Source organism: Orcinus orca, chromosome 12, assembly GCF_937001465.1.
Source record: "Orcinus orca chromosome 12, mOrcOrc1.1, whole genome shotgun sequence".
Taxonomy (NCBI): Eukaryota; Metazoa; Chordata; class Mammalia; order Artiodactyla; family Delphinidae; genus Orcinus; species Orcinus orca.
In genome coordinates this window covers 30,918,886-30,942,033 of record NC_064570.1, presented here as the reverse complement: position 1 = coordinate 30,942,033, position 23,148 = coordinate 30,918,886, and the positions used below count along the sequence as shown (strand labels likewise).

At 39.4% G+C, this 23,148-nt stretch overlaps 1 protein-coding gene across 4 annotated transcripts in view; it reads left to right on the top strand.

The window, feature by feature from the left end:
• AKAP7 (A-kinase anchoring protein 7) overlaps positions 1-22,246 on the top strand; it is a 140,402-nt gene extending 118,156 nt beyond the window's left edge. For 2 of the 4 annotated variants that reach the window (XM_004263827.3, XM_049695678.1), the window contains one exon: positions 20,014-21,036. In XM_004263827.3, the coding sequence (XP_004263875.2) occupies positions 20,014-20,210 (197 nt within the window). In that variant the 3' untranslated portion in view covers positions 20,211-21,036. Of the gene's footprint in view, positions 1-20,013 lie in introns of all 4 variants that reach the window. The other 2 variants (XR_007470722.1, XM_033407201.2) reach the window with 2 other exon arrangements.
• The last annotated feature ends 902 nt before the right edge of the window (positions 22,247-23,148 follow it).

The window sequence follows — 23,148 nt, the reverse complement described above, 5'->3', positions numbered from 1 at the left end:
CTTTGGTGTCCATACGTTTGTTCTCTAAATCTGTGTCTATTTCTGCCTTGCAAAGTGGTTCATCTGTACCATTTTTCTAGATTCCACATATGTGCATTAGCATACGATATTTGTTTTTCTCTTTCTGACTTGCTTCACTCTGTATGACAGTCTCTAGGTCTGTCCACGTCTCTACAAATGACCCAATTTTGTTCCTTTCTATAGCTGAGTAATACTCCATTGTACATATGTACCACATCTTCTTTATCCATTCCTCTGTTGATGGACATTTAGGTTGCTTCCATGACATGGCTATTGTAAATAGTGCTGCAGTGAACATGGGGGTGCATGTATCTTTTTGAATTATGGTTTTCTCTGGGTATATACCCAGTAGTGGGATTGCTGGATCATATGGTAATTCTATTTTTAGTTTTTTAAGGAACCTCTATACTGTTCTCTATAGGACTGTATCAATTTACATTCCCACCAACAGTGCAAGAGGGTTCCCTTTCCACCACACTCTTTCCAGCATTTGCTGTTTGTAGATTTTCTGCTGATGCCCATTCTAATCGGTGTGAGGTGATACCTCATTGTAGTTTTGATTTACATTTCTCTAATAATTAGTGATGTTGAGCAGCTTTCCATGTGCCGCTTGGCCATCTGTATGTCTTCTTTGGAGAAAGGTCTATTTAGGTCTGATGCCCATTTTTTAATTGGGTTGTTTGTTTTTTTAATATTGAGCTGCATGAGCTGTTTATATATTTTGGAGATTAATCCTTTGTCTGTTGATTCATTTGCAAATATTTTCTCCCATTCTGAGGGCTGTCTTTCCATCTTGTTTATGGTTTTATTTGCTGTGTAAAAGCTTTTAAGTTTCATTAGGTCTGATTTGTTTATTTTTGTTTTTATTTCCATTACTCTAGGAGGTGGGTGAAAAAAAATTGTGCTGTGATTTATGTCAGAGTGTCCTATGTTTTCCTCTAGGAGTTTTATAGTGTCCGGTCTTACATTTAGGCCTCTAATCCATTTTGAGATTATTTTCGTGTATGGTGTTAGGGAGTGTCCTAATTTCATTCTTTTACATGTAGCTGTCCAGTTTTGCTAGCACCACTTATTGAAGAGGCTGTCTTTTCTCTATTGTATATCCTTGCCTCCTTTGTCATAGATTAGTTGACCATAGGTGTGTGCGTTTATCTCTGGGCTTTCTATCCTGTTCCATTGATCTGTATTTCTGTTTTTGTGCCAGTACCATATTGTCTTGATTACTGTAGCTTTGTAGTATAGTGTGAAGTCAGGGAGTCTGATTCCTCCAGCTCCATTTTTTTCCCTCAAGACTGCTTTGGCTATTCGGGGTCTTTTGTGTCTCCATACAAATTTTAAGATTTTTTCTTCTAGTTCTGTAAAGAGTGCCATTGGTAATTTGATGGGGATTGCACTGAATCTGTAGATTGCTTTGGGTAGTATAGTCATTTTCACAATATCGATTCTTCTAATCCAAGGACCTGGTATATCTCTCCATCTGTTTGTATTATCTTTAATTTCTTTCATCAGTGTCTTATAGTTTTTTGAGTACAGGTCTTTTACCTCCTTAGGTAGGTTTATTCCTAGTTATTTTATTCATTTTGTTGCAGTGGTGAATGGGATTGTTGCCTTAATTTCTCTTTCTGATCTTTCGTTGTTAGTGTATAGGAATGCAAGAGATTTCTGTGCATTAATTTTGTACCCTGAAACGTTACCAAATTCACTGATTAGCTCTAGTAGTTTTCTGGTAGCATCTTTAGGATTCTCTATGTATAGTATCATGTCATCTGCGAACAGTGACAGTTTTACTTCTTTTCCAATTTGTATTCCTTTTATTTCATTTTCTTCTCTGATTGCCATGGCTAGGACTTTCAAAACTATGTTGAATAGTAGTGGCGAGAGTGGACATCCTTGTCTTGTTCCTGATCTTAGAGGAAATGCTTTCAGTTTTTCACCATTGCGAATGATGTTTGCTGTGGGTTTGTCATATATGGCCTTTAGGATGTTGATGTAGGTTCCCTCTATGTCCACTTTCTGGAGAATTTTTATCATAAATGGGTGTCGAATTTTGTCAGAAGCGTTTTCTGCATCTATTGAGATGATCATTCAGTTTTTATTCTTCAGTTTGTTAATGTGTATCACATTGATTGATTTGCATATGTTGAAGAATCCTTACAGCCCTGGGATAAATCCCACTTGATCATAGCGTATGATCCTTTTAATGTGTTGTTGGATTCTGTTTGCTAGTATTTTGTTGAGGATTTTTGCATCTGTGTTCATCACTGATATTGGTCTGTAATTTTCGTGTTTTGTAGTGTCTTTGTCTGGTTTTGCTATCATGGTGATAGTGGCCTCATAGAATGAGTTTGGGAGTGTTCCTTCCTCCGCAGTTTTTTGGAAGAGTTTGAGAAGGATGGGTGTTAGTTCTTCTCTAAATGTGTGATAGAATTCACCTGTGAAACCATCAAGTCCTGGACTTTTGTTTGTTGGAACATTTTTAGTCACAGTTTCAATTTCATTACTTGTAATTGGTCTATTCATATTTTCTGTTTCTTCCTGGTTCAGTCTTGGAAGGTTATATCTTTTTAAGAATTTGTCCATTTCTTCCAGGTTGTCCATTTGATTGGATAGAGTTACTTGTAGTAGTCTCTTAGGATGCTTTGTATTTCTGTGGTGTCTGTTGTAACTTCTCCTTTTTTTAAAAAATTTTATTGATTTGAGTCCTCTCCCTCTTTTTCTTGATGAGTCTGGCTAAAGGTTTCTCAATTTTGTTGACCTTCTCAAAGAACCAGCTTTTAGTTTTATTGCTCTTTGCTATTGTTTTCTTTGTTTCTATTTCATTTATTTCTGCTCTGATATTTATGATTTCTTTCCTTCTACTAACTTTTTTGCTTTTTCTTCTTTCTCTGGTTCCTTTAGGTGTAAGGTTAGGTTGTTTATTTGAGATTTTTCTTGTTTCTTGAGGTAGGATTGTATTGCTGTAAACTTCCCTCTTAGAACTGCTTTTGCTGCATCCCACAGGTTTTGGATCATTGTGTTTTCATTGTCATTTGTTTCTAGGTTTTTTTTTTTTCTTGCGGTATGTGGGCCTCTCACTGTTGTGGCCTGTCCCGTTGCGGAGCACAGGCTCTGGACGCGCAGGCTTAGCAGCCATGGCTCATGGGCCCAGCCGCTCCGCGGCATGCGGGATCTTCCTGGACCAGGGCACAAACCCGTGTCCCCTGCATCGGCAGGCGGACTCTTAACCACTGCGCCACCAGGGAAGCCCTTCTAGGTATTTTTTGATTTCCTCTTTGATTTCTTCAGTAATTTCTTGGTTATTTAGTAACTTATGGTTTAGCCTCCATATGTTTGTGTTTTTTACATTTTTTCCCTGTAATTTATTTCTAATCTCATAGCCCTGTGATTGGAAAAGATGCTTGATATGATTTCAGTTTTCTTAAATTTACCGAAGCTTGATTTGTGACCTAAGATGTGATCTATCCTGGAGAATGTTCCATGTGCATTTGAGAAGAAAGTGTAATGTGCTGTTTTTGGATGGAATGTCCTATAAATATCAATTTAATCTGTGTGGTCTGTTGTGTCATTTAAAGCTTGTGTTTCCTTAGTAATTTTCTGTCTGGATGATCTGTCCATTGGTGTATGTGAGATGTTAAAAGTCCCCCAATATTATTGTGTTACTGTCGATTTCCCCTTTTATGGCTGTTAGCATTTGCCTTGTGTATTGAGGTGCTCCTATGTTGGCTGCGTATATATTTATAATTGTTATATCTTCTTCTTAGATTGATCCCTTTATTATTATATAGTGTCCTTCCTTGTCTCTTGTAATGTTCTTTATTTTAAAGTCTGTTTTATCTGATCTGAGTATTGCCACTCCAGCTTTCTTTTGATTTCCATTTGAATGGAATATCTTTTTCCGTCCCCTCACTTTCAGTCTGTATGTGTGCCTAGGTGTGAAGTGGGTCTCTTGTGGACAGCATATATATGGGTCTTTTTTTTGTATCCATTCAGCAAGCCTGTGTCTTTTGGTTGGAGCATTTAATCCATTGACATTTAAGGTAATTGTCGATATGTATGCTCCTATTACCATTTTCTTAATTGTTTTGGGTTTGTTTTTGTAGGTCCTTTTCTTCTCTTGTGTTTCCCACTTAGAGAAGTACCTTTAGCATTTATTGTAGAGCTGGTTTGGTGGTGCTGAATTCTCTTAGCTTTTGCTTGTCTGTAAAGCTTTTGATTTCTCCACTGAATCTGAATGAGATCCTTGCAGGGTAGAGTAATCTTGGTTGTAGGTTCTTTCCTTTCATCACTTTAAATATATTGTGCCACTCCCTTCTGGCTTGTATAGTTTCTGCTGAGAAATCAGCTGTTGACCTTATGGGAGTTCCCTTGTATGTTATTTGTCGTTTTTCCTTTTAATAATTTTTCTTTTCTTTAATTTTTGCCAATTTGATTACTGTGTGTCTTGGCATGTTTCTCCTTGGGTTTATCCTGTATGGGACTCCGTGCTTCCTGGACTTGGCTGGCTGTTTCCTTTCCTATGTTAGGGAAGTTTTCAACTATCATCTCTTCAAATATTTTCTTGAGTCCTTTCTCTTTCTCTTCTCCTTCTGGGACCCCTATAATGTGAATGTTAGTGTGTTTAATGTTGTCCCAGAGGTCTCTTAGGCTGTCTTCATTACTTTTCATTCTTTTTTGTTTATTCTGTTCTGTGGCAGTGAATTCTACCATTCTGTTTTCCAGGTGACTTATCCATTCTTCTGCCTCAGTTATTCTGCTAATACGTTTTTCTGCCTCAGTTATTCTGCTGTTCCTTCTAGTGTATTTTTCATTTCAGTTATTGTATTGTTCATCTCTGTTTGTTTGTTCTTTAATTCTTCTAGGTGTTTGTTCTTTAATTCTTCTATGTCTTTGTTAAACATTTTTTGCATCTTCTTTTTTTTTCTTTTTTTTTTTTGTGGCCTCTCCCGTTGCGGAGCACAGGCTCCGGACACGCAGGCTCAGCGGCCATGGCTCACGGGCACAGCTGCTCCGCGGCATGTGGGATCTTCCCGGACCGGGGCGTGAACCCACGTCCCCTGCATCAGCAGGCGGACTCTCAACCACTGCGCCACCAGGGAAGCCCATTTTTTGCATCTTCTTGATCTTTGCCTCCATTCTTTTTCCAAGGTCCTGGATCATCTTCACTATCATTATTCTGAATTCTTTTTTCTGGAAGGTTGCCTGTCTCCACTTCATTTAGTTGTTTTCTGGGGGTTTTATCTTGTTCCTTCATCTGGTACATAGTCCTCTGCCTTTTCATTTTGTCTATCTTTCTGTGAATGTGGTTTTCGTTCCACAGGCTGCAGGATTGTAGTTCTTCTTGCTTCTGCTGTCTGCCGTCTGGTGGATGAGGCTGTCTAAGAGGCTTGTGCAAGCTTCCTGATGGGAGGGACTGGTGGTGGGTATAGCTGGGTGTTGCTCTGGTGGGCAGAGCTCAGTAAAATTTTAATCTGCTTGCCTGCTGATGGGTGGGGCTGAGTTCCCTCCCTGTTGGTTTTTTGGCCTAAGGTGACCCAGCACTGGAGCCCACAGGGTCCTTGGTGGGGCTAATGGTGGACTACGGGAGGGCTCACAGCAAGGAGTACTTCCCAGAACTTCTGCTGCCAGTGTCTTTGTCCCCACAGTGAACCACAGCCGCCCCCTGCCTCTGCAGGAGACCCTCCAATACTAGCAGGTAGGTCTGGTTCAATCTCCAATAGGGTTACTGCTCCTTCCCCCTGGGTCCTGATGCGCACACTACTTTGTGCGTGCCCTCCAAGAGTGGAGTCTCTGTTTCCCCAGTTCTGTCAAAGTCCTGCAGTCAAATCCCACTAGGCTTCAAAGTCTGATTCTCTGGGAATTCCTCCTCCCGTTGCTGGACCCCCAGGTTGGGAAGCCTGATGTGGGACTCAGAACCTTCACTCCAGTGGGTGGACTTCTGTGGTATAAGTGTTCTCTAGTTTGTGAGTCACCCACCCAGAGGTTATGGGATTTGATTTTACTGTGATTGCGCCCCTCCTACCATCTCATTGTGGCTTCTCCTTTGTCTTTGGATGTGGGGTATCTTTTTTGGTGAGTTCCAGTGTCTTCCTGTCTGATTGTTCAGCAGTTAGCTGTGGTTCTGGTGCTCTTGCAAGAGGGAGTTAGCGTACGTCCTTCTACTCTGCCATCTTGAACCAGTCTCCCAATATGGGTGAGTTTAAATCACCCAGTTTGCTTGTTGTTTTCTAGTTGTCTCATCTGCTCTTTTTTCCCTTTTCTCCTCTTTTATTGCACTATTTTATATTAAGAAGTTTTAGGATTTCATCTTAGGTTCATTATTAGTTTATTTAGTTATGCCTCTTTTTTATTTTTACTTTAGTGCTTGCTCTAGTTTTTCAAAATATACATCCTTAACTTACAATTGTGTGCCTTCAAATAATATTATGTCACTTCACATTTAACATAAGAAGCTTATGACAATTATTTCCATTTTCCCTTAGTCTTTGTGCTGTTGCTACCATATACTTTATTTCTACGAATTTTATAAACCCCATTTAAAACAGTTATTTGTCTTTTAAGGAGATTAAGAATGAGGGAAAGTCTTTTATTTTCATCTATATGTGTACAGTTTTTAGTTCTCTTCTCATCTTTGAATAGATCCAAATTTCCATCTAGTCTCATTTTCCTGCTGCCTTAACTTTTTCCTTTAACATATCTTCTGGTGCTCTTTGGCTGATGATGGATTAATTCAGCATTTGTATGTCTGAAAAAAATATTTCTGTCATCCTCACTTTTTTTTTTTTTTTTTGCGGTACGCGGGCCTGTCACTGTTGCGGCCTCTCCTGTTGCGGAGCACAGGCTCCGGACGCGCAGGCTTAGCGGCCACGGCTCACAGGCCCAGCCGCTCCGCGGCATGTGGGATCCTCCCGGACCGGGGCACGAACCCGCGTCCCCTGCGTCGGCAGGTGGACTCTCAACCACTGAACCACCAGGGAAGCCCTCAGTCATCCTCACTTAAAATGTAATGTGTCCAGATGAAGAATTCTAAGTTGCCTTTTCTTTTTCTTTTAGTAAAGATGTTGTACTAGTGTATTTTGGCTTGCATTGTTTCTCATGCATAAGTCTGCTGTCATTCTTGTCTTTGTTCCTCTAATGCATCCTTTTTCCTTTGGCTGCTTTTATGATTTTCTTTTGTTATTGGTTTTCAGCAATTTGATCATCAAGTTCCTGGCCCATTGATGGGAAATTTAAATTTGGAGAGATTGTGAACAAGCCTGTGCAGATAGAAAATGGCAGAATTGTATTTCAAAGTCATATGTATATCATATTTTCCCCTCCTTGCACACATATTAGGAGTTCTGCCACATCACCACTGATAGTTCTATCACATCATCAAGGTTTCTAATGAGAAATGACAGCATGACAGCAGAAATTGTGTAAAGAACAATGTGGATCATAGTGTGAACTCAGAAAACTGATGTTACAGAGCGAAATGGAGAAGTCTCTCTAAAAGGCTATTGTGTATGTCTGGAAAGAGTTCTCTGGTAGACTGTTTTTGGCCTACAAACATCCAGGCCATATGTTGTGTCCCACCTCTGATATGACCATATGAAGGGCAATCTTGAGGGTACAAGTCATAGAAATCATCCTCAGCCATGTGATTTGGAGGTTCCTACAGGGATGTGTGAGGGGTCTGGCTTCAGGCGGTGACTCGGGGAACAGTGGAGGAAAGGGAAGACTCTGGAGGTACCAGCTGTGTTAGCAAAAGACTCAAGGGGCTCAGAACCCTTAGTCATCATGACAGCTTTGCCTGGGGCCACCCACATCATGCCTCTGCCCACTGAGGTTGCAGGTCACTGCCTTTTGGACCTTATCTCTTCTTTGGTTTCCCTCAAGGCTACTATTGATATTCAGTCTAATTGCAATCAACTCCTACCCCTCCGATTTAAAAATAGTGAGGGTGGAGTGTTGGAGTATAGTGCTCTCCAGAACCCCTGGGGGTTGTCCTTTTGTGCATAAAGCATCATCATTTTAAAAAAATCTATGCTGTGCTAGTAAATCAAGAATAAAACTTACAAAGGCAGGATTCTTTCCTCTTTGGACTTTATATTCTAGAAAATATTTAAAGTATGGTTTTGTTGTTTTAATTCTAACATTTTCTGGTGTGTTTGTGTTGGGGGTGGGGGAGAGTTCTGGTATTTGACAAGAAGAGGGGAGCTTTCTTCACAGCAACTCTGTTATCCGCAGTGTTGGCAGACAAGTGTCCGAGGACGGTGTCAGTTTAAATGTGTACTTGGGGGCAATTCTTGACCTGTCCCTCATCTCCAGTGAGTTGTAGGTGGTGTGCAAGGAAGCTGAGCGTGCCACCTCAACTTTCTGAATAGCCTATAGATCTATATTTAGTGTTTCTTTTAGTCTATGTAGGTGAAAGAAAAGGTAAGCTCAGCTAAAAAGAATTTTGCTTCTAAGGAGGATACATTATGCTGCAGGAATGAGAAGGGCAAGATTGTGCAGGTGATGGGAAGGTGCTTAAGAAGCCTTGGTTCAGATACCAACTCAAGTTTTTTGATACTTGGGATGTCAGCAAGTGAGAATATTTTTTTTCTAATTAAGACTTTATTATTTTTAGATCTGTTTCAGGTTCACACAGCAAAATTGAGAGGAAGGTACAGAGATCTCCCATGTACCCTCTACCCTTACACATGCATAACATCCCCATTATCAGCCTCCCTCACCAGAGCAGTACATTTGTTAACAATTGATGAACCTATGTGGACACACTGTAATCACCCAAAGTCCGTAGTTTACATTACAGTTCACTCTTGGTGCTGTACATTCTGTGGGTTTGGACAAATGTGTAGTGACACATACCCATCCCTGTGGTATCATACAGAGTATTTTCACTGCCCTAAAAGCACTCTGTGCTCTACCTATTCATCCCTTTCTCCCCTCTCCCAACCCCTGACAACCACTGATGTTTTTATTGTCTCCATAGTTTTGCCTTTTCTAGAATGTGACATAGTTAGAATCATACAGTAGGTAGCCATTTCAGATTGTCTTCTTTCATTTAGTAATATGCATCTAAGGCACTTTCATGTCTTTTCATGGCTTGATAACTCATTTTATTTTAGCCCTGAATAATATTCCATAATCTGGATGTACCACAGTTTATCTCTTCACCTAATGAAGGACGTCTGGGTTGTTTCCAAGTTTTGGCAATTATGAATAAGAGTGCTATAACATCCCTCTGCAGGTTTCTGTGTGGACATAAGTTTTCAGCTCTTTGGGGTAAATACCAAGGAACATGATTGCTGGATCATATGGTAAGAATATGTTTAGCTTTGTAAGACTGCCAAACTGTCTTCCAAAGTGGCCATACTGTTTCGTCTTCCCATCAGCAGTGAATGGGAGTTCCTGTTGCTCCACATTCTCACCAACATTTGGTGTTGTCAGTGCTCCAGTTTTTGCCATTCTAATAGTTGTATAATGATATATTGGGTTTTTTTTTTTTTTTTTGGCCGTACTCGGGCCTCTCACTTTTGTGGCCTCTCCCGTTGCGGAGCACAGGCTCCGGACGCGCAGGCTCAGCGGCCATGGCTCACGGGCCCAGCCGCTCCGCGGCATGTGGGATCTTCCCGGACCGGGGCACGAACCCGTGTCCCCTGCATCGGCAGGCGGACTCTCAACCACTGCGCCACCAGGGAAGCCCTGATATATTGTTTTAATTTACATTTTCCTGATGGCATATGATATGGAGCCTTTCTTCATATGCTTATTTGCCATCTGTATGTCTTTGATGAGGTGTTTATGAAGGTCCTCAGCCCATTTCTATAAATTGAGGTATAATTGACATATAACATTATATTAGTTTCAGTTAGGCAGCATAATGATTTGATATTTGTATATATTGCAAAATGATCGCCACAATAAGTCTAGTTAATGTACATCACCACACATGGTTACAGGATCGTTTTTCTCATGATGAGAACTTTTATGATTTACTGTCTCAGCAACTTTCAAATGTGCAGTATAGTGTTGTTAACTATAATTGCCAGGCAGTACATTACATGCCCATGACTTATTTATAGCTGGAAGCTTATGCCTTTTGACTCCCTTAACCCATTTCACCTATGCCCAGCCCCCCGCCTCTGGCAACTGCTAATCTGTTTTCTGTATCTATGGGTTTTGTTTTTTTAAAATTCCACATATAAGTAATATTGTACAGTATTTGTCTTTATCTGTCTGACTTATTTTACTTAGCATAATGCCCTCTAGGTCCATCCGTGTTGTCACAAGTGGCAAGATTTCATTCTTTTTTTACTGCTGAATAATATTCCACTGTATGTATGTACCACAGTTTCTTTCTTCATTCATCCATTGATGGACACTTGGGTTGTTTCCTTATCTTGGCTATTGTAAATAATGCTGCTTTGAATATGGGGGAGCATATAATCTCTTTGAGTTAGTGGGTTTTTTTCTTTTGGATAAATACCCAGAAGTGGAATTGTTGGATCAGTAGTTCAGTTTTTAATTTTTTGCAGAAGCTCCATACTGTTTTCCATAGTGGCTGCACCTATGCACATTCCCAACAACAAGGATTCCCTTTTTTTTTTTTTTTTTTTTTTTGCGGTCCGCGGGCCTCTCACCATTGTGGCCTCTCCCACCATGGAGCACAGGCCCCGGACGCGCAGGCCCAGTGGCCATGGCTCACGGGCCCAGCCGCTCCACGGCACGCGGGATCCTCCCGGACCGGGGCACGAACCCGTGTCCCCTGCATCGGCAGGTGGACTCTCAACCACTGCTCCACCAGGGAAGCCCCAAGGATTCCCTTTTATCCACTTCCTTTCCAACACTTGTTATCTCTTGTTTTTTTTGATAATAGCCATTCTGTCAGGTGTGAGGTGATATCTTATTGTGGTGTTGATTTGTAGTTCCCTGGTGATTAGTGATGTTGAGCATGTGTTCATGTACCTGTTTGGCCCATTTTTAACCAGATTGCCTGTCTTCTTGCTGTTGAGCTTTTAGAGTTCTTTGTACATTTTGGATAACAGTCCTTTATCAGATGTGTCTTTTGCAAATGTTTTCTCTGAGACTCTGGCTTGTCTTCTTATTCTCTTGGCATTGTCTTTCACAGAGGAGAAGGTTTTAATTTTAGTGAAGTTCAAATTATCAATTATTTCTTTCATGGATCATGCCTTTGGTGTTGTATCTAAAAAGTCACTGCCACCCCCAAGGTCATCTAGCTTTTCTCTTGTGTTTTCTTCTAGAGGTTTTATAATTTTGCTTTTTACATTTAGATCTGTGATCCATTGTGAGTTAATTTTTGTGAAGAGTTTCAGGTCTGTGTCTAGATTTATTTTTTTGCATGTGGATGTCCAGTTGTTCCAGCACCATTTGTTGAAGAGATTGTCTTTGCTCCATTGTATTGCTTCTGCTCATTTTTCAAAGATCACATTGATTACACTTGTCTGGGTCTATTTCTGGGCTCTCTGTTCTCTTTCACTGATGTTTTTGTCTGTTCTTTTGCCAATACCACACTGTCTTGATTACTGTAGCTTTATAGTTAGTCTTGAAGTTGGGTAGTGTGAGTCCTCTGCCTTTGTTGTTCTCCTGCAATATTGTGTTGGTTATAATGTTTATTTTTGCCTTTCCCTGTAAGCTTCAGAATCAGTTTGTTGATATTCACAAAATAATTTGCTGGGATTTTGATTGGGACAAATGAGAACTTTTAATGTGTTTGCACTCTTTCTCTCAGAGCTTACATGGCATTGTTATGAAGATTTTTTTGGTTCTCTTTTAAAAACTATTAATATGATTTATTCTTGTCAGGACAAATAGGCACCTAGATATTGGCATTGGGTGGAGGGTGGTAATGGTTTCTGGAGCCCTTCATGTGATATCAGTTAAGCAATTATTGGGTCAGCTCACACATAAAAACAGCTGACCCACATTAATATTGACCTTAAATTATCACAGTAGGTAGCACATATTCTTGCTACCACAAAGAAGGTCACTTATTTTCTTTTTTATAATCACAGATATAAATTTTATCTATGTGCTGGCTTGGTATCAGCGATCTCAGGTAATATAAATAAAAGCTGAATCTTGGGTACATACCGTGGATTAATTATGTTACAACTCTTACAGAGAGTGGAATTGCTTCCTTCAAATTTGTTGAAAAGTTTCTTAAGTCTGTTCTTTTAGGGACACTACTATGTTTGGTGGACTTGATAGCATTTCTCATTCCCTTTCTTTTATATTTTTAGTATTCTCCTAAGAAATTGATTAAAAATTTTCTGGGGGGGGGGATTTCTAAAAAAACAGTGTCAAAGAGAAAGATTAATCTGTCATTTCAAATAGGTATGATAGTAAGTAACCTTGGTAGAGCAAGAAAGAATATTTTTGTCGAGAGGGTGCTGCATACACTGGGAATATTTTTTAACATAAAAAATGCAGACATTTTATTTTATTTTTTTTAACTTTTTATTTTGTACTGGGGTATAGCCGATTATCAATGTTGTGATAGTTTCAAGCGCACAGCAAAGCAACTCAGCCATACATATACATGTATCCATTCTCCCCCAAACTCCCCTCCCATCTAGGCTGCCACATAACATTGAGCAGAGTTCCCTGTGCTGTACAGTAGGTCCTTGCTGGTTATGCATCTTAAATATAGCAGTGTGTACTTGTCAATCCCAAACTCCCTAACTATCCCTTCCCCCAACCCTTCCTCCCTGGTAACCCCAAGTTCCTTCTCTAAGTGTCTATTTCTGTTTTGTAAGTGAGTTCATTTGTATCATTTCGTTTTATATTCCGCCCACTGGGAATATTTTTTGTGTGTACTTTTGTTGGAATATCGAACGATAAATCATGTACCTTGCGGTGACACATTGAACTGCCATTGTTAACTAGGCTTCAGGTAAAATGAATGCAGTTGTTTATCTTAGAGGTCACTGTGGGAGACAGATGCCTTTATTCAAGTAGTGGTCAAAAGAAAAATACTTTAATCTTAAAATGCCTCTTTCAAGTAAGCTGAATTAAGTCTACTGAAAGTGGGAACACAAAAAAATCTCACTGGAACGAAGATATACATTTCTTGAATTGCTGCGTTCTAGCAGGCCTCTGTGACGAGCCTTCTAATAGGCTTTTCCCTGGGCCAACGTTGATAGTCTGAGGATGCCTTTGTGGAAATCATAGGTGGGGCAAGAATACAGGACAGATCTGGAAGATTCATTTATAAATTTATTTTTTGTTGATTGGTTAATTGGTTTGTTATTGTAGCTAGTTAATATTTGACCCATAGGCTGGATAGAGTTAAAGATGGTAATAATCTTGTTTTGAGCTTGGTTGTCTTGGTTAATAGTAAAAGCATAAACATATGGAAGTCAGAAGGGAAAGTTAACTTTTTGTGGGAGGATTTTTGTGTTTTAAATTTCTTAATGTTTGAAGTAATGGGACACTTTATTGTGTACTGAGAGAAATCACTGAAGCACACACTTTCTGACCTGAGATGTTTCTTGGAGACTGAGTGATGTTTAGACTCAAATCCAACCCTATTACCTTACTGGTGATGTATCAGTAATGTGACGAGTGATGTTATCTTAAAGCTGACTGGGGTCAGGAAGAGTTGCAAGAATGCAATCTCTGGCCTAGATGCAGAGCACAAATAGGGTGGCAGATGTAGAGAGTCGTTTCCAGTGTATTGAAGGGTACTTGAGAAGTATTTCTTCATGTGAAGTTTGATTTTCCCTCTTAAGTTTGAAGAGCCACTAAAAAATAGTTCCAGGTAACACATCTGGAGGTACATCTATACAGTATAAACACTGTGTTGTAAGATTAATAGAATTCTTTAAATACTAGGCAATATACGCATTCATTCTTACTAATAAAAATAGTTTTAACTTGCTCCCAAGTGTGGTATTAGTAATGAATTTCTTTATCTTTCTTTTAACAATATCTTAACATATTTAGTTTAGTAAATTCTGTATAGAGATCACTGAGTTGAAGCTTACTATCCAGGACTTTTGATCATGGGTCTGGAGTACCATACTGTCACTTTTGAGGGGAGAGCAGTTGCTAAGGCCTCCCACTGTAGCGTGTCCAGATGGGCCTTTAAACCATCCCTCTTCTGCTTGGATGTTGCTAGGAATGATGGTTATAAGCATAATTGGCCTCGGACATGTGTTAAGGAGCAGTGGTGGGACTCAGAAGGAGGGTTAGGAGCCAGTTCTCACCCTTGGCGTATATGCTTTTGTATTCCAATCCCTGTTACATGGGACGTTAGAAAATAATGTCCATCTTCCAGTTCACACCCTTTGTGTCTGCCTGTCCCAGACCTGAGGTCGTAAGTGTGGCATTGGGCTTTTGGCTTCTGGAGGTCATGGGTGATATTCCAAAACTGAGCTGAGGTTTAATGTGTGAGCGTTCTAATTACTTCTTTTTTGTCAGCTTTATTGAGATATAATTGACATATAACATTATATAAACTTAAGGTGTACAGTGGTGATGATTTGATACATTTATATATTGTGAACTGTTTGCTACATTAAGATTAGTTAACATACCCTTCACTTCACATAATTATAATTTTGTTGCTATGCTGAGAACTTTAAAGCTTCACTCTCATAGCAACTTTCAAGTATAGGATCCAGTATTGTTAACTAGTCACCATGCTGTACATTAGAGCCCCAGAACTTATTCACCTTATATCTGAACGTGTGTTCCCTTTGACCAACATATTTTCCAAGCCTATCCCCCTCAGTTCCTAGCAACCTCCATTCTCCTTTTTCTGTAAGTTGTGTTTTTAGCTTCCACACGTAAGTGACATCATACAGTACCTGTCTTTTTCTGACTTATTTCACTTAGCATAATGCCCTCAAGGTTTATCCATGTCACAAATGGCAGGATTTCTTTCTTTTTAATGGCTGAATAATATTTCATTGTATATATATACACCACATTTTCTTTATCCATTCAACCATTGATGGACACTTAGGTTGTTTCCATGTCTTGGCTATTGTGAAATATGTTGTAGTGAACATGGGAGCACAGATATCTCTTTGAGATAGTGGTTTCATCTTCTTCAGATATATGCCCGGAAGTGGGATTGCTGGATCGCATGGTAATTGTATTTTTAATTTTTTTGAGGAATCGTCATACTGTTTTCCATAGTGACTGCACCAATTTACATTCCTACCAATAGTGCACAAGGGTTCCCTTTTCTCTGCATCCTCACCAGCATTTGTTATTTCTTGTTTTTTTTCCATAATAGCCATTCTAACGTGTGAATGTGTGGTTTTGATTTGCATTGTGGTTTTGATTTGCATTCGCTGATGATGAGTGATTTGAACACCTTTCCATGTACTTGTTGGCCATTTGCATGTCTTCTTTGGAAAATGTTTATTCAAGTTCTCTGCCCATTTTTAAATAGGATTTTTTGTGTTTTTGCTATTGAGTTGTATGAGTTCCTTATATATTTTGAATATGAACCCTTTATCGGATATGTGATTTGCAAATATTTTTTCCTATTCTGTAGGTTGCCTTTTCATTTCGTCGATTGCTTCTTTTGCTGTGCAGAAGCTTTTTAGTTTGATGTAGTCCCACTTGTTGATTTTTTTTTTTTTTTTTTTTTTTTTGCGGTACGCGGACCTCTCACTGTTGTGGCCTCTCCCATTGCGGAGCACAGGCTCCGGACGCGCAGGCTCAGCGGCCATGGCTCACGGGTCCAGCCACTCCACGGCATGTGGGATCTTCCCAGACTGGGGCACGAACCCGTGTCCCCTGCATTGGCAGGCGGACTCTCAACCACTGCGCCACCAGGGAAGCCCCCACTTGTTGATTTTTACTTCTTTTGCTTGTTGTTTTGGTGTCATATCCAAAAAAGGCATTGCCAAGACCAAAGTCAAGGAACTTTTCTCCTCTCCTGTGTTTTCTTCTAGGAATGTTATAGTTTCAGGCTTTAAGTCCTTAATTCATTTCAAGGTAACGTTTGTGAGTGGTGTAAGATAAGGGTCAAATTTCATCCTTTTGAATGTGGATATGCAGTTTTCCCAGCACTACTTATTGAAAAGACTGTCCTTTCCCCATTATGTATTCTTGGCTCCACTGCCAAATATTAGTTGACCATACACGTGTGAGTTTATTTCTGTGCTCGTGATTCTGCTCCATGGCCTGTTATATGTCTTTTTTTATACCAGTACCATATTGTTTTGAAATCAGGAAGTGTGATGCTTCCAGCTTTGTTCTTTCTCATCATTGCTTTGGCTTTTGCGGGTCTTTTGTGGTTCCACATGAATTTTAGGGTTTTTTGTCTATTTCTGTGAATAAATGCCATTGTAATTTTGATAGGGATTGCACTGAATCTACAGATGGCTTTCAATAGTATGGACATTTTAATGATACTAACTCTTCCAGTCCATGAACATGGGGTGTTTTTCCATTTATTTGTGTCTTCAGTTTCTTTCATCAGAATCTTATAGTTTTCAGTATATAGATATTTCACTTCCTTGGTTAAATTTATTCCTAAGTATTTTATTGTTTCTGATACTATTTTAAATGGAATTATTTTTAAAATTTCTTTTTCAGATGGTTCATTGTTACTGTATAGAAATGCAACTGAGTTTTGTATGTTGATTTTGTATCTTGAAACTTTACTGAATTCATTTATTAGGTCTTAACAGTTTTTTTGGGTGGAGTCTTTAGGATTTTCTGTACACAAGATCATGTTATCAGCAAACAGAGACAATTGTACTTCTTCCTTTCTGATTTGGGTGCCTTTTTTTTCTTATTCTTGCCTGATTGCTCTTGCCAGGGCTTCCATTACTATGTGGAATAAGAGTGGTGAGGGTGGGTACCCTTGCCTTGTTTCTGATTTTAGAGGGAAAGCTTTCAGCCTTTCACCTTTGAGTGTGTTAGCTGTGGGTGTGTCATATACGGCCTTTATTATGTTGAGATATGTTCCTTCCATACCCAATTTGTTGAGAGTTTTTATTACGAAGGGATGCTGAATTGTGTCAAATGTCTTTTCTACATATATTGAAATGATCATATGATTTTTATCCTTTATTTTGTTAATATGGTGTATCACATTGATTTATTTGCATATGTTGAACCATTTTTATATCCCAGGGATAAATATCCCTTGATTGTGGTGTATGATCCTTTTAATGTGCTGTTGAATTTGGTTTGCTAGTATTCTGTTGAGGTTTTTGCATCTAAATTTATGAGGGTATTGGCCTGGGTTTTTTTTTGTTTTTTTGTTTTTTTTTTTTCTTATAGTATCCTTACCTGGCTTTGATATCAGGGTAATTCTGACCTCATAAAATGAGTGTGGGAGTGTTACCATGTTTTTGTTTTTGTTGTTGTTTTGGTGTTTTGTTTTTCTTTTTTTTTTTGGCAGAGCTTGAGAAGAATTGGCATTAATTCTTCATTTATTATTATTATTTTTTGCCATTTTACGGTTTTATTAACACAAAACGTGCACACGAGCTGTCTATTCATTTTCTTCGCTGCGCAGCCTGGCGTTGGGCTTGGTGACTCTGATGGCCAGCTGGACTGCTCTCTCCACAGTGGCTTTGCGGTTCTTGGAGGAGATGTTGTGTGCAGTCTCAGCACAGTAAGATTTATTGCACATCAGCAGTTGGTCAAATTCACCCATAAAGCCATACTGTCCTGAGCTTTTATTTGTTGGAGGTTTTTGATTACTGATTTAATCTTAAATTTGTCATTGGTCTGTTCAGATTGTCTGTTTCTTCATGATTCATACGTGAAGGTTGTACGTTTCTAGGAATTTATCCATTTCTTCTGGGTTGTCTGATTAATGACCTGTAATTGTTCACAGTAGTCTCTTATGATATTTATTTCTGTGGTATCAGTTGTAATGTCTCCTCTTTCTTTATAATTTTGTTTGAGTTCTCTCTTTATCTTGGAAGTCTAGCTAAACGTCTGTTGTTTTTGTTTTATCTTTTCAAAAACACAACCCTTATTTTCATTGATCTTTTCTACTGTTTTTCTATTTCATTTATTTCTGCTCTGATTTTTATGTCCTTCCGTCTGCTAACTTTGGGCTTAGTTCTTATATTTTAGTTTCTTGAGATGTCAAATTAGGTTTTTTTTTAAGAGTTATTTATTATTAATTTATTTTTGGCTGTGTTGGGTCTTAGTTGTGGCACGCGGGATCTTTGTTGAGGCATGCAGGATCTTTCGTTGTGGCACGTGGGCTCTTCGCTGTGGCCTGTGGCCTTCTCTTTAGTTGTGGTGTGCAGGTTTTCTCTTCTCTAGTTGTGGCACACAGGCTCCAGGGTGCGTGGGCTCTGTAGTTGTGGCGTGTGTGTTCCAGAATGCTTGGGCTCTGTAGTGTGCAGCACACAGGCTCTCTAGTTGAGGCACGCAAGCTCAGCAGTGTGGCGCGTGGGCTAGTTGCCCCGTGGCATGTGGGATCTTAGTTCCCTGACCAGGGATCTAACCCACGTCCCCTGCATTGAAAGGCAGATTCTTTACCACTGGGCCACCAGGGAAGTCCCAAGTCCGGGTTGTTTACTTGAGCTCATCCTTTTCTCTTAGTGCAGGCATTTATTGCTATAAACTTCCCTTTTAGCACTACTTTTGCTGGATCATAAGCTTTGGTATGTTGTGTTCCCATTTTTGTTTGTTTCAAGATATATGTTTTTAATTTCCCTTTTGATTTCATCTTTGACTCATTGGTTGTTCATGAGTGTTTGTTTAATTTCTATATGTTTGTGAATTTTCCGGTTTTCCTCTTGTTATTGATGTCTGGTTTCATACCATTGTGGTCAGAAAAAGATACTTGGTATGATTTCAATTTTTAAAAATTTGCTAAGACTTGTTTTGTGACCTAATATATAATCTATCCTGGAAAATGTTCCATACGTGCTTGAGAAGAATGTGTATTCTGGTGCTGTTGGATGGAATGTTCTTTATATGTCTCTTAGGTCCATTTGGCCTCAAATATAGTTCAAATCCAATGTTTTCTTATTGATCTTCTGTCTGGATGATCTATCCATTGTTGAAAGTAGAGTATTAAAATCCCCTACTATTACTGTAATGCTATCACTCCCTTGAGATCTGTTAGCATTTACTTAATATATTTAGGTGCCCAGATGTCTTTGCTTCCAGTCATCTGCCTTCCTGGATCCGTAGCTCAGTGGAAGGAGATGAAGGACTGACTGGGCATGAGAGATGAGCCCCTTAGTTTTTTTCCCTCAGTTAAGGGAGACAAGAAAGAGAATGAGTGGGAAATGTGCAGCATATGAACAGATGGCAACCACCCCTTTTACAGAAAAATGAAAGGATAATTTAACCTTGATCATCACTAGCAGGGAAGCAAAATGGCCATAAAATACTAATATCTAGGAATTTACTGTCATAATCCTAACTCTTCCTCGAAGAGTTTCCTATTTCTTAAATTGCAGTGATAGCTCTGAAATTAAAAGGAATATTAGTTTTAGAAGCTTATTTTAACCATTTCCTAGCAGTAGTAATTGCTTTTGTCTTCATGGGAGGGCTGAGACTTTAACAACGATCCAGGCCAAGGGTTATAAAATTGCTGATCTATGTGGCTAGTTGATTAGGAAATCTCAATTACCTGACGTTTGGTAGTGGTGAAGTAGAAGCAAATACATCTTGTTGGTGATTTCACATGTCTGAGGCTCCAGGTGGTGGGTATGTGGACTTTAGTAGTAGTAATCACTTTTGGACGAGAGAAAAACAAAAATCTCATGTAGAAATGGGGAACTTCCAGCATTGCTAGGTAGAATATTTTAAGATTGGGGCTAATGAACTGCTTTTCAACCTGAAGTCTTCAGGAACAGGCAGTCTCCTGCTTCTGCAAATACCAAATGAAAAGCCAAACCAGTATTCTTGGATTTATAGATCCAGTTTACCAGACTGAAGGACACTTGCTCTTTGTAACTAACTGAACTAGCCGGCCCCTGCATGCTGAGTTTCTGTGGCAATATGATCTCAGTGACCTGTCTTCTCTATTGTGGAATGTAGGTGATAAGAATGGAGGTGAGCCCGATGATGCTGAACTGGTAAGGCTCAGTAAGAGGCTGGTGGAGAATGCGGTGCTCAAGGCTGTCCAGCAGTATCTGGAAGAAACACAGAACAAAAACAAGCCAGGGGATGGGAGCTCTGTGAAAACTGAAGAGGCTGATAGGAATGGCACTGACAGTGACAACAACAGGAAATGAGACCCGAAGGCAGGCAGGCCCCCGCCGCTCCGTGAGAAGCATCCCTGCTCCCCTCTGCCGGGTCAATGGACTAATTTGCATTGTGCTATTTAAGTGTCTCTTGTCCAATCTGTGGAGATTGCCTAATACTTTCATGATCGATGTGTTTGCATTCCTGAAACACAGCAGAAGAGAAATGGAGTGCTGGGACTATCAGAGGAAATTAATTCATGAAGGAAGAATGGCCCAGGTTTTACGTGCCCTCAGCCGAGGCTCTGGGAGAGAGTATTTTGCGTGATGCCTCGTGGACTCAAAGGCCATGGAAGGGGCCTTGCCGTAAACGGAATACCACCATTTATATTGCTTAGCAGGGCATCTGACTACTTTATCTGAGGCCAGAACACACACAGAGCTAGCAAGTGCTATGATTAAAATGATCACTGTTGAAATTATTATCCATGTAGCTAGTCCATAATGTTCCATGTTTGTCCTATGTGTGCTGTCGCTATGCAGTGATCTTTATTTACAGTAAGTTTGTTTCACGTAAATGATATATTTTTGGTGAAATGCAACCTTTTCTATAAAATGTGGGCAGCATTTTAAAGGTTTCTTTTTAACTCTCTTTTGATAAGTCAGTGTACCATGTTTAATGTTTTTCATTGGCATTTGTATGTAAAATGTATCATATAATTTTTTTTCCATAGGCCAGAAACCTATTGGAATCCGGGACTTAATTAATGAAGCTTTGCGTCGAGAGAGGATGGGTCTGCAGTCCAAAGTGAAACAGATAAAGGAACTTTTATTAAAGCCTGAGACTCAGGCCAAAATTAGGAGGGAGCTTTTTGAAGGAAGATTCATTAACAACAGTAATGAAGGAAATGATGTTGATTTCAGCGCAATTTTGACGTAAGCTCTACGTTGCTATCATGGTACCAGAGTTTATGAAATCTTTTCAGCTCATTAAATAGCTCTTTGGTAAATACCACAGAAGTGTTCTGATAGAGTCTGCACAATAGCAAACCAACATTGGTAAGGAGTTAACAGTTTCTTACCAAAGAAAACTGATTCTGCACTGTTATTTTTAAGCTAGACTTGTGTTTTAGAATGTTTATCTCTATGATACCGAGGTTCATTTTATAGAAAGGACTTCTTAATTAGCCATTGTGAGATGTTCGTTGGGTCCTCACAAATAAAATATACAGACTGTGGAAAATCATTTACAGACAAAAAGAAAAAACAGTATTTTAAGGGTAAGTTGTCTCCTGTTGACATGATTTTTGTTGTTAAATCAAAAGAAGCATTGTTCACATGTATCTATGCCTATTGTTACTTTTAATGAGACTTTGAATGTTTATTGATCACTAGTACTTGAATGAACATTTATAAATGTAATTATTGCAGTCACTGGTTAAGAATGTTTTATAATGTCCGTATGTATTACTTTTCAGTGATCAAAATGTAATTTGCTTTTTTTTTTTTTTTTTTTTGCGGTACGCGGGCCTCTCACTGTTGTGGCCTCTCCCATTGCGGAGCACAGGCTCCAGATGCGCAGGCTCAGCGGCCATGGCTCACGAGCCTAGCTGCTCCGTGGCATGTGGGATCTTCCCAGACCGGGGCACGAACCCATGTCCCCTACATCAGCAGGCGGACTCTCAACCACTGCGCCACCAGGGAAGCCCTGCTTTTTCATTTCTTAACGAATGTTTGGGATTTTTATTTTCTACTTTTCTGAAGATAAGCCCCCGGTCTTACTGTATCCCTCATAATCTGAATTTGTTTGCACTGGTTCATTTTTAAAGAAAATTCTTGAAAAGTTTCCCTCCCATACGATAATCACTAGTAACAGCTTTTTCTGTAGTCAGTGTAAAATTGCTGCTACTAAGAGATTATGATGGAGGGGGAATTATTAGAGATCAAATATGTAATCATTTTAAAGATAAAATCCAGTTTACTCATGGATTTTAGCTATTTTTTCACTGGGTAAATTATACTACATTTATTTATAAGTGAGTTTATGCATTTTCATGCCCGTTAATAAATGTATTGTTTTCCCTTGTTGCCTTTCTTCATTTTTTTTTTCCTCACTCTTAGAAGCTGTTGGATCTTTGTGAATATAGTGAAGTCAGAAACAGGCGCTCTGATAGCTTAGTGTTTCTTAACTTTTACGTTTTTGTCCTTCATGCTAAGATAGCACAGCTGGGAGAGCACCTTTAACCTGAGACTTTTAAAGCTCTTCAAATCAGTCAGCTTCACAGAGAATTAACAGAACATTGAAGGCAAAGAAAATCTCAGTAGCATCTCATAAACTGCTAACAGTGGGTCACTGAAGTGATATCAGTAGCAGAGATGAAGAGAGAGGGTCCATCCAGATGCAAAGACCTGGGAGCTGCTTACCAGGAGTCCCTCCTGGGGGCGGAGGGCTTTACTGTTTGTAGATGGCTTCCTTAAGTCAACCCTCGAAGTGGGAAGCAAAGATATTTGGGGGCTTGCCTTGTCTTTTAAGTGAGGAAACAGTCATAAGGAGATCAAGTGCCGTATCCAAGGCCATTCTGCTGCTAGGGCACAGGACCTGAACTGCAACCCAGGGCTCCTCCCAGAACCTAAGTTAATAGTATTTCAGGAAAAATAGCACTTCTTAACATACACCTATAAACCTCTTTATCCTCAAGGAGCTACTCCAACCCTTCCCAACAATTTGAAAGGCTTAAAAAAGTATCCTTTTAGCAATCTGAGGTTACATGCCCTCCTGTTCTTTTATTTAAGAATCATACCTCCCATTTGTGAAGTACCTGGCTGTGAGCGAGCTGATTTTGGCACATTATTACATTTCTTCCCTTCTGTGAACTTGTTAGGAAGTTACTGGTTCTCTTTTACAGATTAGGAAACTAGGAAACTGGGGCTCTAAATGGTTAAATGGGTATTTATAAAGCTAATAAAAGGTAGGGCTAAATTTAAACTT